The sequence below is a fragment of the Oncorhynchus keta genome, chromosome 30 (genome assembly GCF_023373465.1).
Source record: "Oncorhynchus keta strain PuntledgeMale-10-30-2019 chromosome 30, Oket_V2, whole genome shotgun sequence".
NCBI classification, from domain to species: Eukaryota; Metazoa; Chordata; class Actinopteri; order Salmoniformes; family Salmonidae; genus Oncorhynchus; species Oncorhynchus keta.
In genome coordinates this window covers 58,712,217-58,729,317 of record NC_068450.1, presented here as the reverse complement: position 1 = coordinate 58,729,317, position 17,101 = coordinate 58,712,217, and the positions used below count along the sequence as shown (strand labels likewise).

Sequence of the window (17,101 nt, the reverse complement as noted above, 5' to 3'; positions counted from 1 at the left end):
CATTCCGTAACAAAAACAAACCCAGAAAGTCGATGTGCACCACAGAGTACTATCGTATTCCCATAGCGGATGCTTCCTAATTGTTAACAAGTGCAAGTCAACATAAACAAATTGCAAGGACAGACACCCCAGCTCATAAAGCTGTTCCAACTATTTTAAATGGTTTGTTGCACTGCTGTCTAACAAATATTAGACAGCAGGGTTCTTGATCCAGGAGGGGATTTATCGTCTCTGCTGTAACCAAGAAGCTTGATCTTGCAGGCAAGCCACTTAGCTAGCAAGTTAGCAAACCAAATACATAGCTGGATCCCTGAGTTGGAGCGAATTAAAAGTTAAACGTATAGCTAGCTGTAAGATATTTAGCTGACAAACAGTTGTGAATTTCAAGCGTAACTTGAACTTCACCTCTTGCGCTGGACAACAGTCGTCACGGAAGCTTCCGTTAACTCTGTGTGCTCTTTGTAAAACATACTGTAATGAAACAGCAGGGAGCAGGTCTCGAACTCTCGACCTTCGAGCCCGAGGTCCGGCGCGCTCTCGACTGTGGCGCAAAAGCATGCTCGTGCGGCAGGGTCGATTTCCGTGCTTATAAACCCAGGGTCGTAACAATACCATGATTGGCTCAATCAGCTGCTTTGGGGAAGTGCTTCATAATGAAAAACACAAAACAGGCGAAATGAAGAACACGATCTGCTTTATCTATTAACCTGGTGCACAAGACGACTGCAGGATGACTGCACTCAGTGTCCAGTTTAATTAGGTACACCACCCTGTTCACAAAAATGGTTAGCTTCTACAGACAGTAATTCACGTGGCCATGGCTTGCTATATAAAGCAGGCAGACCGGCATCCAGTTACTGTTCGATTGAACGTTAGAATGGGCAAAGCAAGTGATCCAAGAGACTCTGAGCGTGGTATGATCGCCGGTGCCAGGCGTGCCGATTCCAGTATCTCAGAAACCGGCAGTGACTAGGGTTACCGAGAATGGTGCGACTGTCAAAAAAACATCCAGTCCGCGGTAGTCCTATGAGCAAAAACAGCTAGTTGATGAGAATGAGAATGGAATGGTAAGAATCATGCAAGCTAACAGGGGGCCACAAACAGGCGAATAACGGCGCATTACAACAGCGATGTGCAGAACGGCATCTCGGAACACACAACTTGTCGGTCCTTGACACAGATGGGTTATTGCAGCAGGCGACCACACCGGGGTTCCACTCCTATCAGCTTAAAAAAAAATAAGTGGCTCCAATGGGCACACTATCACCAACACTAGATAATTGAGGAGTGGAAAAACATTGCCTGGTCCAATGGTAGAGAAAGGATTTGGTGTAAACAGCATGCGTCCATTGCCCCATCCTGCCTGGTGTCAACGGTACAGGCTGGTGGCGGTGTTGAAATGGTGTGGGGAATGTGTTCCTGGCACACGTTAAGTCTTTTACTAATTGAGCAAAGTTTCCAATCTCCGAAGAATTTGGACTGTTCTGGAAAAGGGGGGTCTGACCCAGTAGTAGATGGGTGTACCTAATAAAATGGCCACTGAGTGAAATAAATATAAGTATTGAAAAATCATACCGTGGGTATTTCAAAATAACCACGTATAACCCTTTTCATTAGGCTTGGGTGGTAATTACTAGGATTTTAGTCGATTTGACTGACATCTGTATGTTTGTATAACTTATACATTTGTGTCAGTGTTACTTTGGCACAAAGTACTAGATAAGATTATCTAGACAATACATTGAGTCTATCTAAAATGTCTGGACAAACCCTCAGAAGAGACAATGTAGTTCGTGTGTTTGACAGTTTCCTTAATAAACGTTGTTACATCATCATAAGAAGCTATTGTTGGTGTCGATTCTTCATGACAGAAAAATTACAGGAAGAGAAAGGTCTTTGGTTAAAACACACCATGGGACTTTCACTCGCGTCAGCAATCCTAACAGAACAACCAGCTGAAATGAATCATGGGTGATAACATAATTCTTGAAATAACACATTTCACAATCTGTAATGGGCTTTGGACAATAGCGCTTGTTAAGCCTTATTACAAGAACAATATCTACAAATCTAACACTATCTCAATATTGAGTTTGTTCTGTGCAGTGGGATCTGTGCAAAAGCTTCAACGTTATACTTTTTTTTTACCTTCTGACTTCATTGACCAGTGCTGAGAAGGGCTTCTCCCAGGCATACATTTTGATGATCCTGATTCCAGACACCACTTCATTCATTGTGCGTATCCTATAGTCTGTCAAGGCTGCTGTTTTACTCCTGCAAGGAAAGGACAGTCATATATTAGGTCTGGGTTCCTCAACCCTCAACCCCCCCCCCCAGCGATTTTATTTTTAGAAATCTGTTCCAAAGTATTCCCAAGCATAATAGGAAGATACATATGATTGTATACAAATGTAAGTAAGGTTTGAAATTACTATGATTTAGTCAAATATATCTGTTTGGGCTTCCTGCAGCCAATTTGCAGTCCACAAATTTAATTTGTTTTCCAGCCCCCTGAACATCTGGTCAAGAAAAAAAAAAATCCTCCCGCAGCTGAATCTAGTTGATGATCCCTGCATTAGGTTAAAAAAGACCAATATATATATATATATTTTTTTTTCTTAGACAATCCTGGTTTATTGACAAGACAGCCAATTGTGCCCTCACATGGTCCACGCTAGGGTTAGGCCCTCACATGGTCCACGCTAGGGTTAGGCCCTCACATGGTCCACGCTAGGGTTAGGCCCTCACATGGTCCACGCTAGGGTTAGGCCCTCACATGGTGCCGTGTCTCCCGCGTGCTAGCGTAGCAACGACTACCCCGCTGGACCCTATGATCACTTGGCTACATAGCTGATGCTTGCTGGACTGTTCATTTATCACGGTACTCCACTTTGTTTACCTTTTTTTTATCTGTTGGCCCTAGCCCCGAACTCAGGCCCTGTGTGTAGTTAACCGACCCTCTCTGCCCATTCATCGCCATTTTACCTGTTGTTGTCTTAGCTGATTAGCTGTTGTCTTACCTGTTGTCTTAGCTAGCTCTCCCAATCAACACCTGTGATTGCTTTATGCCTCGCTTTATGTCTCTCTCAAATGTCAATATGCCTTGTATACTGTTGTTTAGGATAGTTATCATTGTTTTATTTCAAATCAAAACAAATGTATTTATATAGCCCTTCGTACATGAGCTGATATCTCAAAGTGCTGTACAGAAACCCAGCCTAAAACCCCAAACAGCAAGCAATGCAGGTGTAGAAGCACGGTATCAGGTATTTTACTGCAGAGCCCCTAGTCCCACTGCACATGCCTCAGATACCTTCTTTGTCCCACCTCCCACACATGCGGTGACCTCACCCAGTATAACCAGCATGTCCAGAGATGCAACCTCTTATCACTCAACTCAGTGCCTGGGCTTATCTCCACTGTACCCACACACCACCATACCTGTCTGCACATTATGCCCAGAATCTATTCTACCACACCCAGAAATCTGCTCCTTTTATTCTCTGTCCGCAACACACTAGATGACCAGTTTTGCTAGCCTTTAGCCGTACCCTCTTCCTACTCCTCCTCTGTTCCTTAGGTAATGTGGAGGCTAACCCAGGCCCTACGTGTCCCCAGGCACTCTCATTTGTTGACTTCTGTAATTGAAAAAGCCTTGGTTTCATGCATGTTAACATCAGAAGCCTTCCTAAGTTTGTTTTACTCACGGCTTTAGCACACTCCGCTAAACCTGATGTCCTTGCCGTGTCTGAATCCTGGCTTAGGGAGGCCACCAAAAATTCTGAGATTTCATTACCCAACTACAACATTTTCCATCAAGATAGAACTGCCAAAGGGGGAGGAGTTGCAATCTACTGCAGAGATAGCTTGCAAAGTTCTGTCATACTTTCCAGGTCTATGTCCAAACAGTTTGAGCTTCTAACTTTAAAAATGAATCTCTCCAGAGATAAGTCTCACTGTTGCCGCCTGTTATAGACCCCCCTCAGCTCCCAGCTGTGCCCTGGACACCATGTGTGAATTGATTGCACCCCATCTATCTTCATCCTGACCAACTTGCCCTACAAAGGGATCTCAGTGATCATTGCCTGCATCCACTATGGGTCCACGGTCAAACGACCACCCCTCATCACTGTCAAACGCTCCCTAAAACACTTCTGCGAGCAGGCCTTTCTAATCGACCTGGCTCGGGTATCCTAGAAGGATATTGACCTCATCCCGTCAGTCAAGGATGCCTGGCCATTCTTTAAAAGTAATTTCCTCACCATCTTAAATAAGCATGCCCCTTTCGAAAAATGTAGAACTAAGAATAGCCCTTGGTTCCCTCCAGACCTGACTGCCCTTGACTAGCACAAAAACATCCTTTGGTGGACTGCAATAGCGTTGAATAGTCCCCGCGATATGCAAATGTTCAGGGAAGTCAGGAACCAATACACACAGTCAGTTAGGAAAGCAAAGGCTAGCTTTTTCAAACAGAAATGTGCATCCTGTAGTTCTGACTCCAAAAAGTGTTGGGACACTAAAGTCCATGGAGAACAAGAGCACCTCCTCCCAGCTGCCCACTGCACTGAGGCTAGGTAACACGGTCACCACCGATAAATCCATGATAACATTTCAATAAGCATTTCTCTACGGCTGGCCATGCTTTCCTCCTGGCTAACACAACCCTGGCCATCAGCTCCGCACCCCCCGCAGCTACTTGCCCGAGCCTCCCCAGCTTCTCCTTCACCCAAATCCAGATAGCATATGTTCTGAAAGAGCTGCGAAACCTGGACCCGTACAAATCAGCTGGGCTAGACAATCTGGACCCTCTCTTTCTAAAATGATCCACTGCCATTGTTGCAACCCCTATTACCAGTCTGTTCAACCGCTCTTTCGTATCGTCCGAGATCCCTAAAGATAGGAAAGCTGCCGCGGTCATCCCCCTCTTCAAGGGGGAGACACTCCAGACCCAAACTGTTATAGACCTATATCCATCCTGCCCTGCCTTTCTACAGTCTTCGAAGGCCAAGTTAATAAACAGATCACTGACCATTTCAAATCCCACCGTACCTTCTCCGCTGTGCAATCTGGTTTCCGAGCTGGTCATGGGTGCACCTCAGCCACGCTCAAGGTACTAAACGATATCATAACAGCCATCGATAAAAGACAGTACTGCGCAGCCATCTTCAACCTGGCCAAGGCTTTCGACTGTCAATCAGCGTATTCTTATCGGCAGACTCAATAGCCTTGGTTTCTCAAATGACTGCCTCGCCTGGTTCACCAACTACTTCGCAGACAGAGTTCAGTGTGTCAAATCGGAGGGCCTGTTGTACAGGCCTCTGGCAGTCTCTATGGGGGTACCACATGGTTGAATTCTCAGGCCAACTCTTTTCTCTGTATATATCAACGATGTCGCTCTTGCTGCGGGGGATTCCCCGATCCACCTCTACGCAGACGACACCATTCTGTATACATCTGGTCCTTCTTTGGACACTGTGTTAACAAACCTCCAAACGAGCTTCAATGCCATTACAACACTCCTTCCGTGGCCTCCGACTGCTCTTAAAAGCTAGTAAAACCAAATGCATGCTTTTCAACCGTTCGCTGCCCGCACCCGCCCACCCGACTAGCATCACTACTCTGGACGGTTCTGACCTAGAATACGTGGACAACTACGAATACCTAGGTGTCTTGCTAGACTGTAAACTCTCCTTCCAGAAATCTCCAACCCAAAAATCTCATCTAGAAATCGGCTTTCTATTTCACAACAAAGCCTCCTTCACTGGCGCCGCCAAACTTACCCTAATAAAAACGGACTATCTTACCGATCCTCGATGATGTCATCTACAAAATAGCTTCCAATACTCTACTCAGCAAATTGGATGTAGTCTATCACAGTGCCATCCGTTTTGTCACCCACCACTGTGACTTGTATGCTCTAGTCGGCTGGCCCTTGCTACATATTCGTTGCCAGACCCACTGGCTCCAGGTCATCTATAAGTGCCAGCAGCATACCACCCTGCATACCACTGCTGTCTTGCTTCTGAAGCTAAGCAGGTTTGGTCCTGGTCAGTCCCTGGATGGGAGACCAGATGCTGCTGGAGGGCCAGTAGGAGGCACTCTTTCCTCTGGTCATAAAAAATATCCCACTGCCCTGTGTAGAGTGCCGTCTTTCAGATGGGCCGTTAACCTCTTAAGACTAGGCCTCAATACTGCCCCCTTTGGAGGAAGTGCGTGCCCATAGTAAACTGAAAATATTTTTTCCCAAAATTGATAATATATGCATATAATAATTATTATTGAATAGAAAACTCTAAAGTTTCTAAAACCGTTTAAATTATGTCTGTATGTAAAGCAGATTTCTCAGGGTAGCCTTTCTCCCAAACTCTCTCTTGTCAAGAGAAAAGTTGGGTCAACTTTGACGTCATCGCCCCCACCCTTCCCAGGCAGCTACCGATCTGTGAACAGTATGTATGTGTTCAGCGCGATGCCTGCTTTCAAATGGCGCGTTCATTGTGAGAATCCCGCGAGCCCTCGTCGTTTGGCGGGCGAAAATGTTAGTGTCACTCTCAAATACATGCACTCTATTGCGCGCAGCCGATTTGGGGCAAGTTCTTTTCCAAGTAACAGCAATTGAAGGCGGTTTGTCTGTTCGCGCTGATCATTGTTTTACATGTTAAAAACATCATAAAGCTCGATTCTGCACATAGTTTGACCAGTTTAGTCGACATATAGTATGTAAATTTGAAGTTTTGATGCGCAAGAGTGCGGGACCAGAAGTCATTTTGGGTGCATTTCAGCTGAAGCTGTTAGCATATGCTAATACAGAGACACACAACGTGAAACCAAATGATGTATTGGGTAAGTATGACTCCTTCTAAGTCTTCTGATCGAAGAACATCAAAGGTAAGGGAATATTTATGTGGTTATTTTGGGTTTCTGTGGACTCCAAACGTAGATGAGACATACTGCTAATATCTGAGCGCCGTCTCATTGTATAGCCTGTAACGTTAAAAATAAATGTAATACAGCGGTTGCATTAAGAAGAAGTGTATCTTTGTAACTATATGAAGAACATGTATATTTAGTCATGTTTATTGCTTGTTATCTGACGTTATCTGTCGGAGCTATCATCATTTCTCCGGACATTTGAGTAGCATTTTTTGAAATGTCGTCATTGTAAACATAGATTTATGGATATAAATGGCATATTATTGAAAAAAAAATGTATCGTGTAACATGTACTATTACTGTCATCTGATGAAGATTTTCAAAAGGTTAGTGAATGATTTATTTTTTAATCCTGCTTTTATAATTTTATATTTTCTGGGACAAAATGGCTGCCTCTCGTCTTTTGTTTCGGTGGTGGTCTAATATAAATATGTGCTATGTTTTCGCCGTAAAACATTTTAGAAATCTGAGTTGCTGGGTAGATGAACAAGGTGTTTATCTTTCATTTGAGCTATTGGACTTGTTAATGTGTGGAGGTTAAATATTTCTAAGAATATTTTTTTGCATTTTGCGTTATGGTAATGAGCTTGAGCCGTAGTCACGATACCGGATCCGGGATGGGTCGCCGCAAGAAGTTAAACGGTTGTCCTGACTCTGAGGTCATTAAAGATCCCATGGCACTTATCGTACGATTAGGGATGTTAACCCCGGTGTCCTGACCAAATTACCAATCTGACCCTCAAACCATCACGGTCACCTAATAATCCCGTTTACAATTGGCTCATTCATCCCCCTCCTCTCCCCTGTAACTATTCCCCAGGCCGTTGCTGTAAATGAGAACGTGTTCTCAGTCAACTTACTTGGTAAAATAACAGATAAATGAAGAAAAAAAGTTTATGCTAGGTAAAGCTCTGCCTTCTTAGCTCACTGGTCACGATAACAATACCCACACGCTCCAGCAGGTATAGCTCACTGGTCATCCCCAAAGCTAACACCTCCTTTGGCCACCTTTCCTTCCAGTTCTCTGCTGCCAGTGACTGGAATTAATTGCAAAAATCGCTGAAGCTAGAGACTTACATTTCCCTCACTAACTTTAAACAGCAGCTAACCGATCACTGCACATAGCCCTACCTCATCCCCCATATTGTTTTTATTTACTTTGCTGCTCTTTTGCACACTAGTATCACTACTTGCACACCATCATCTGCTCATCTAGCACTCGTGTTAATCTGCTAAATTGTAATTACTTTGCTACTATGGCTTTTTTATTACCTCACCTCATTTAATTTGCACACACTGTATATAGACTTTTTCTATTGTGTTATTGACTGTACGCTTGTTTATTCCATGTGTAATGTGTTGTTGTTTCTGTTGCACTGCTTTGCTTTATCTTGGCCAGGTCGCAGTTGTAAATGAGAAATTGTTCTCAACTAGCTTACCTGGTTAAATAACGGTGAAATAAAAAAAAAGTTCAACACTAGGGTTAGGATTATGTTCTCATATGGTCTATTCTAGGGATAATCATTACACATCATAAAAGCAGGCCAAAGATCAGTTTGTAAAGCAATTGGTATGTTCATTGGGTTTCATATTGGGCAAGAAAAGGCACTCACTGACCTCCCTGCGTATTTTGAAAAATCTTAAGCTCAGACTCCTATCTACATTGTGTGTTACCTGAACTTGGAGAAGAGCCTTCCAAACATAGTCTGCGTTGGCATAAGGATGACGAGGACGGCCATGCCTGCGAGGCATGATGGGCCGATCTCCACCCACAGCAGCCCCAGGACGGCCGCCGCCTGGAGAGGCCCTACCCACAGGAAGTGCAGGAAAATAGTTACCTGTAACCAAGAGGGATCATGTGTTGGAACTCATAGGGTGAGTGTTTCTAAACAAGAACAAGATTTTGGGAGGTTATGGTACATCAGTTGTCTCAAATTCCCTCCAGCAGGCCACCACAAGTGACGTATGGGCCTGATGTGGCCCACAAGCCATGAGTTGTAGACCCGTGTTCTTGACCCGTGTTACATCTATAACATGGCTGCTTCATCTACACTGTAGATTGATGCTACAGTCACTGAATGCAACTGTGCACGTTCCATTCAGCCATGTTCGAAACAGTAATATGTAGCAGCACCTTTCCTAGACTTTGAATCATTGACCACAATATGCAATAAAACAGCAGGGTGGAGTAGGGCAGTGTTTCCCAACAGTGGTCCTCGAGTACCCCTGACAGTACACAGTTTCATTGTAGCCCTGGACAAACGCACCTCATTCAACTCATTGAGGACTTCATGATTAGTTGACAAGTTTAATCAGGTGCACTTGCACAGTGTTACAATAAAAGTGTGTACTGTTGGGGGTACTGGAGGACCAGAATTGGGAAACACTGGAGTAACAAGTCAAAATTTGTCTGCCAGGTGCCCGGAGAAGCCTGTGACTCTAACATTTATCAAAATGCACAGTACTGTACTTTAAAAACTCAAGTGTTACTTTGACTGGCACCATGCAGGTTAATAACTCAGTCGGCCTTGTGCGACTTCCAGGGTTGAAGTAACACAGCTGATATTGGATTGGGTCTGTCTGTCTGCACAGTGGAGCAAAAGGTCTTAACTTCTTGCGGCGACCCATCCCGGATCCGGTATCGTGACTACGGCTCAAGCTCATTACCATAACGCAAAATGCAAAAAAATATTCTTAGAAATATTTAACCTCCACACATTAACAAGTCCAATAGCTCAAATGAAAGATAAACACCTTGTTCATCTACCCAGCAAGTCAGATTTCTAAAATGTTTTACGGCGAAAACATAGCACATATTTATATTAGACCACCACCGAAACAAAAGACGAGAGGCAGCCATTTTGTCCCAGAAAATATAAAATTATAAAAGCAGGATTAAAAAATAAATCATTCACTAACCTTTTGAAAATCTTCATCAGATGACAGTAATAGTACATGTTACACGATACATTTTTTTTTCAATAATATGCCATTTATATCCATAAATCTCTGTTTACAATGACGACATTTCAAAAAATGCTACTCAAATGTCCGGAGAAATGATGATAGCTCCGACAGATAACGTCAGATAACAAGCAATAAACATGACTAAATATACATGTTCTACATATAGTTACAAAGATACACTTCTTCTTAATGCAACCGCTGTATTACATTTATTTTTAACGTTACAGGCTATACAATGAGACGGCGCTCAGATATTAGCAGTATGTCTCCTCTACGTTTGGAGTCCACAGAAACCCAAAATAACCACATAAATATTCCCTTACCTTTGATGTTCTTCGATCAGAAGACGTAGAAGGAGTCATACTTACCCAATACATCGTTTGGTTTCACGTTGTGTGTCTCTGTATTAGCATATGCTAACAGCTTCAGCTGAAATGCACCCAAAATGACTTCTGGTCCCGCACTCTTGCGCATCAAAACTTCAAATTTACATATTATATGTCGACTAAACTGGTCAAACTATGTGCAGAATCGAGCTTTATGATGTTTTTAACATGTAAAACAATGATCAGCGCGAACAGACAAACCGCCTTCAATTGCTGTTACTTGGAAAAGAACGTGCCCCAAATCGGCCGCGCGCAATAGAGTGCATGTATTTGAGAGTGACACTAACATTTTCGCCCGCCAAACGACGAGGGCTCGCGGGATTCTCACAATGAACGCGCCGCAGGCATCGCGCTGAACACATACATACTGTTCCCAGATCGGTAGCTGTCTGGGAAGGGTGGGGGCGATGACGTCAAAGTTGACCCAACTTTTCTCTTGACAAGAGAGAGTTTGGGAGAAAGGCTGCCCTGAGAGCTCTGCTTTACATACAGACATAATTTAAACGGTTTTAGAAACTTTAGAGTGTTTTCTATTCAATAATAATTATTATATGCATATATTAGCAATTTTGGGAAAAAATATTTTCAGTTTACTATGGGCACGCACTTCCTCCAAAGGGGGCAGTATTGAGGCCTAGTCTTAAGAGGTTAAAATATAGGTTCATTTGCAACAGCTTTTTCTACTGTTGCTAGTACACTAAGTGAGCAATATGCAAAGTGACAAAACAAAATGCATTACAGGGTTCATACCTCATCAAACTTGTTGACATCGTTGGATAGCAGGTTCACTATTTGGCCTGTGGTTGTTTTTCCCATCGCTGCACTGCTGAGACACAGGGCCTATGGGGTGACATATACATTACCAACTTAATTATTGCAAACTCAATAAATAACCAGGTCATTTGTCACAATACGAAGAAGAAAATACCTACATGTCAGTTTGGAAAAGGCAGTCATACCCTAGAGCAGGGTTTCCCAGCCCTCTCCTCAGGGACCACTAGTTGTTTCACATTTTGTATGTAGCCCTAAACTGGCACACCAGATTGAATTACTCTTTAAATCATCAACCCCTTGACTAATTGAATCAGGTGTGCAAGCTAAGGTTTAAAAAAGTGAAACGTATGGGTTGGGAAATACTGCCCTAGAGCAGGGGTGTCAAACTCAAACCAAGGAGGGCCAAGTGTCTGCAGGTTTTTCCTTTCAATTAAGACCTAGACAACCAGGTGAGGGGAGTTCCTTACTAATCAGTGACCATAATTAATCAATGAAGTACAAGGGTGGAGCGAAAACCCGCAGATACTTGGCCCTCTGGAATGAGTTTGACATGTGCCCTAGAGGGAGGGTGGCTCATCCTTTAGTCTGCCAAGTTCAAGTTCAGGACATCAGATACAACCTTGAAAAAAACAGGTAAAAAAATAAAAAAAGGTCTGTAGGCATGTGTCTCTTATACTGACCTTCTTGTAGATCATGTGACACATGGCTACTCGCATTTTCATGCCGGTCCTCTGGACATGGAAGAAGTAAAGGTGATGCGTGACGGCCAAGATCAGGGTGGACAGACAGACACCAGCAGCGTAGCCAAAGGCCTCATACAGTGCGTCCATGTTATCAGGATCGTACTTCTCAAAGTATTGGATCAGCTTTCCCAAGAACACTGGCTGGATCACCTTAATCACCTCCTATTGGGGGAACAAGAGAAGAGGTAGAGAATACAGAGGATATGAGGTGAATCCACAGCTTGATATATAAAACATGGCTAAGATATCATGAATTCCCTAGCAGGGTACCAGTAAGTCTTACACAGGTCGTGTTTTTTCTTCTACATACCTCAATAAGAGTAAAGATCCCCAACACTGCATAGGGTTTCCAGTAGCACTTGATCAGGACTTTGGTGAGTTTGGGAGGCCTGAGATCTTTGGCAGCCTTCTGCACCTCATGGTCCCAAAGACTGTGGAGAGATGGCTTTCATTTTACTTTGGGAGAATCTCAATTGCAATGACTTGATTTCTCTCGTCCTCGCCAATGAGTTTTGAGGAGGCGAGGACCGACGACGCAAGGTATCCCTATAGGTACCTGGATGTTCAACTCTGCATTGCATCATGTGGTGATACAATTACCCTTAAAGGGGCAATCTAGGATTGGTACATCCATTTCTTTACATTTAATTGAATGATTATATAGCCATTGATTTGTGAGCTTAGTTCAACTGTCTTAATCCATCACAACACAAAATAAGCTTGTTTTACTCCACTGTGTCTAAACAATGTCATTGTAAGCAAACACTATACATCTTCAAACCATGGTTAAAACTATAATTCCGACCTCGTGGATGGTCAGTGTTTGCATCCATTGCTCTGTCTGAATCTTAGAGTATGAATGTGTAACTCAAAGAAACTCACTGAAGGTTCATAATATAAAACGATATCAGATCAGTCTTGAATGTCCTAATTACACACCAATGTGTCGCCAGATCACACATGGGACACCTTTAAATAGTTCTGAAGTAACTACATTGATTCGTCATTTTAAAATATATCGAGGTAGTTTTCCCTGCAAAAACAATATTTTAAAATAGTTTATATTACTCAAACCACCTGCGGGCCGAAATGGACCCCCTGCAATGTTTGACACCCCTGTTTAGTTAAAGACTACGGATTGATCAGCATGACCACATTTAACACACGTAGGATATGTTATTTACATGCGTGTACCTCCCTTTAGTATGATACGCTACGTTGCGAATAGAATAATGGTCCGGTTACTTAAGACAGAAACAAAAGTAGGTCAGGGAGCATGGGTCTGTCCAGCAACTCAAAGGTTGCATGTTTTAGGCACGTCGGGGACAACTGTAGCATTTTAGCCAACCCTTCCCCTAACCTCAACTTAAATTCTCCATACCTGCTAAGCAAATACTCCTAACCTGCTGCTTTAGCCACTAACGTTAGCCACAAATACTAACAACGCAACAAGAAGCCCGGCCCCAGAGAAAGATGTATAATACTATACGTCCTCCAAGATGCTTGATACAGTCAGTCATCCAATATGTATGATGTGGTACAATAGTTCTTACATTTTGTAAGGTAACCTATACTAAATGGAGGGAGTCAAGTGTACATTCCAAATCCTACAAATCTCCCTGAGGCCAGGTTGGATAGGTCAATATTCACAATGCTGAAACAGTTCGTTTATTTTTTTCCCTCATTTACAGGAGGGTATGCATGCTTCCTTTTATTGAGTCATTTTATAACTGTCCTTGAAAGCAGACAGGACAGGCAGCATGTACAATATTAACAAGGACATGTTAAATGCTGCAACTCCTTTCCACCCATTTATCAAAGGATAAACAGCCAAAAGGATATGGCTTTCATGATATGCTTGGTGTATAGTAGTGGTAGGATAAACATCCTCAGGTGGGCGATAGGCAACTGGTTTGAAGGCAATTCCGCTATTACGTTTCATTTAAGGTGATGTTTGGGCTTAATTAACCACAATTCATCAGGCCACTTCTGTCTTGGTTCAAAATTATACGTTTATTATACGTTTGCCATACCTCTGTAGCTCTTCTCCCAGTTTTTCAGACCCATCCTCCGGAAGCACTTTGTACATGTCATCCTCCTCTAGCCTTCGTTTGTATCCAATGCGGAACAAAGGATTTAGCCAGCTAATGAAAAGGGGAAGAGAGAATATATGGAAAAGGGGAAGAAAACAGAGCTAGAGATGAAGAGAAGTGTTTAATACATATAGTGTTACATTCAGGATGAGCAGGGCAATGCATGCACTAGACCAGGGGTTCCCAAACTCCTTCCTGGGGCCCCCCATGGGTGCATGTTTTGTTTCCAGTTTTTTTTCTTCCTAGCACTACACAGCTGATTCAAATAATAAAATCTTGATGATGAGTTAGTTATTTTAATCACTGTGTAATGATAGGGGGGAAAACGAAATGTGCACTCCGGGAGGCTCCAGGGCCGAGTTTGGGAAACATCCTAAACTTTTTCACTCATGCTCCCCTTTCATCTAGGGCTGGGAATTTACCAGGGACCTCACGATGTAATATTATCCTGATTCTTACGTGTCGATATGATATGCATTGTGATTCAATGCTGCAATTTTTTTATTGTGATTCAATGTCCCAAACATATTGCTCACCATATGTCTGCTGCAGAGGGACATGAGAGAGCTATGAGAACACGAGTTTTGATCTGTCATGGAAATAAAAAAGTGGTGAAATGAATTGACTCCCTATTTAAAAAGAAGATAGAGAACATGCTATGAAGGGGAAAAAAATACTGGAGATATGGTACAGCTACAGCAAACTAGCACAAAAATAATGTTGGGATAGTCAAAACGATAGCTACATAATCAGGATATTATTTTTGATCTATCGTTTTTCCCCGATCACTACTTTCATAATCACCTGGACATTTCTGACAAGTTATAAATAGCTCTAAGGTCTGCAATGACAAGAGGGAAAACTGCTGATGCACTACCCAATTTCGAAATTGCACCTTGTGCATTATACTACTACAACTTCTTCTTACAGTTTTGGTTATTCCTCATCTCCCACTACCTCTTCAAGACCCCACTGCAGACCCCTCGCGGCCCCCAGTTTGGGAACCACTGCAGTAGACGATCGACTCTATTTGTGACATAGGCCTACTGGTAGCATTTCTTTGTAAAAAAACATTTATTGCAAATGCTTGAGTACCCAACTGTGTGCTCTGTGCATGTCAAATGTACAAATTGTCAGCAAATGCCGTAGCAAACTTTTTTTTAAATACCTACTCCAGTCTTCTTTTGAGCTAATTTGCACTGAAAAAAAAAGAGATTTTGCTCAAAAGATTTTGTTTTACCCATTTGTACATTACTGTCTTTATACGTGGGGTGGGGTATTGTTTTTCAACTGGAAAAGTGAACAACAAAAATTGCTGGAGCGCGGCTTTAATGTAAATAAAAGGCACAGATTGTCTCATTCAATTCAAAATGAGGCATTCATCCTTTCCCTTCTCGCAGAGGTTTACCTCTGAGTGTATCCGAAACAAACAAGGTGGGGATTAATAGTCTAGTTTGCGCAAACAATATTCTTGGTTCATAAATTACTGGAATCTTATTTGGCACCATACATAATCCAAGACTATGAATCAACCGGAAATTGTGATTTCACAGTGGGGGAAACCATGGAATTACATTGGTTTATTACACAAAGTGCGTTTTACCCGACTAGTGCTTTTTAAGTTATAAGTGTTCATTATCACGTTATACCCAATTTAATTAAACAGCTAAATCGTTTAACCTCTCAAACTAAAATTGACTGAAGATCTTTCGAATAGCCGAACAGTAAAAACTATAACGACTATCTGTAGAGCCCAGCTCAGCTTCATTTCAATAACCCGGCAGCGAAGGTTGCTGACTTACCAGAAGAATACCTGGGAGAAAAGATTAGCTGTTGCCGATGGATTCGTCTTCGCATCTTTTTTTACCGGTTCCATATTTCCCTGCTGGCACTATTCAAAGATTTAGCCAACGTCCACCACGTGTGCGGTCGCCACCTCCACTCCTCAAAACTGTAACTTTATTTTCTGTTGTGTAACATAGTTGCACGCACATGGTACTAAATTACAAGACAGACAGCCAATAGAAAATGTGATAATTATGTAAAGCCAATCACTGATCTCGAGTCGGAATTGTGCTGTGGCACGACATGCGCTAGCTAGCGCCAAACAGGGTCGTCCCTAGTTACCAAAGTCATAATCCCCGCCTATTTCTAAAATGTATCTTCTTAATTCTTATTTTTGTAACCTTAACCACACTGGTAACCTTATGTCTAACCTTAAATTAAGATCAAAAAGTACATTTAGGTTTTCATGAATTTTTACGAAAAAGCCCGTTTTTATTTTGTGGCTGTGGTAACTAGTGGAAACCAGGGAGCCGTGGAAGCATAGTAATTGGTGACAGTCAATAGCTGAGACTGAGGTCTCATTCAGTAATGTCCAAAATGTGATTGCATAGTACTTGCATGCTACATCCTTTCTAGGGGTAGAGCCAAGTTGACTCTAAGGGCAACTTCTACCTGGAGCTAACTTCGAGTTCATGAACCTCCTGGTTCAATTGAAGGCATTGGTTTGTTGAGAACATGAACTCTACAAAGATACTGCTGCAATTTATTGAATTCTCCATGTGTTCTATATTAAAGGGCACTTCATTTAATATAACAGGCTATTAAAATTCAATATTGGTGCACCATTTCTACTTAAAATGTCAAAGGAAAGGCACTATTTCTGTGGAACGACCCTCTAACAAATATGAGAGCTTCAGTCTTGAGAGTTTAAGCAAATCAACATCAAACATATCACTGTGTAAGTGTGTGAAGCCCCCCTATAACAGTTATGTACCATACCTATTTGTTATTTGGTTACAAACAAATATTAAAAACAATAGGGATCCTGCATCTTCGGTGCTAAGAACCCTATATAGGTGTGACACAAAACTAACTGTAAACCTGACTGTGTGTTCATGTTCCTGAATCCCAGCTAACAAAAACGTATCCTTAGAACATACGTAGCCTATCAGGTTCCAGGGATGTGATCTGGTTTCTCTCTCTAGCAGAATGGGTAGTAAACAGTGACACCATAACAACCATCTGTTATATATTAGTGCTGTGGCAAATATGTACTCAGTGAGGATCTAACCTTCAAGCAATTAATTTGAACCACATGTAACCACACAGAGAGCAACAACTTTTCAGCATGCACATACACTATTCTTGACACAAAGCATTTTTGAATGTAATTTTCAACAGCGAAAGCTAGTGTAGACCCACT

The 17,101-nt window shown here is 42.4% G+C and overlaps 1 protein-coding gene across 1 annotated transcript in view; it reads right to left on the bottom strand.

Moving 5' to 3' along the window:
* Positions 1-15,942, bottom strand: part of LOC118363827 (ATP-binding cassette sub-family C member 4-like) — a 32,353-nt gene extending 16,411 nt beyond the window's left edge. The window contains exons 1-7 of the mRNA XM_035745079.2: positions 15,696-15,942; positions 13,834-13,944; positions 12,111-12,231; positions 11,738-11,962; positions 11,034-11,123; positions 8,605-8,768; positions 2,149-2,274 (exon numbers count right to left, since the gene is read on the bottom strand). Coding sequence (XP_035600972.2) covers positions 2,149-2,274; positions 8,605-8,768; positions 11,034-11,123; positions 11,738-11,962; positions 12,111-12,231; positions 13,834-13,944; positions 15,696-15,769 — 911 coding nt within the window. The 5' untranslated portion in view covers positions 15,770-15,942. The remainder of the gene's footprint in view (positions 1-2,148; positions 2,275-8,604; positions 8,769-11,033; positions 11,124-11,737; positions 11,963-12,110; positions 12,232-13,833; positions 13,945-15,695) is intronic.
* Positions 15,943-17,101: the final 1,159 nt, after the last annotated feature.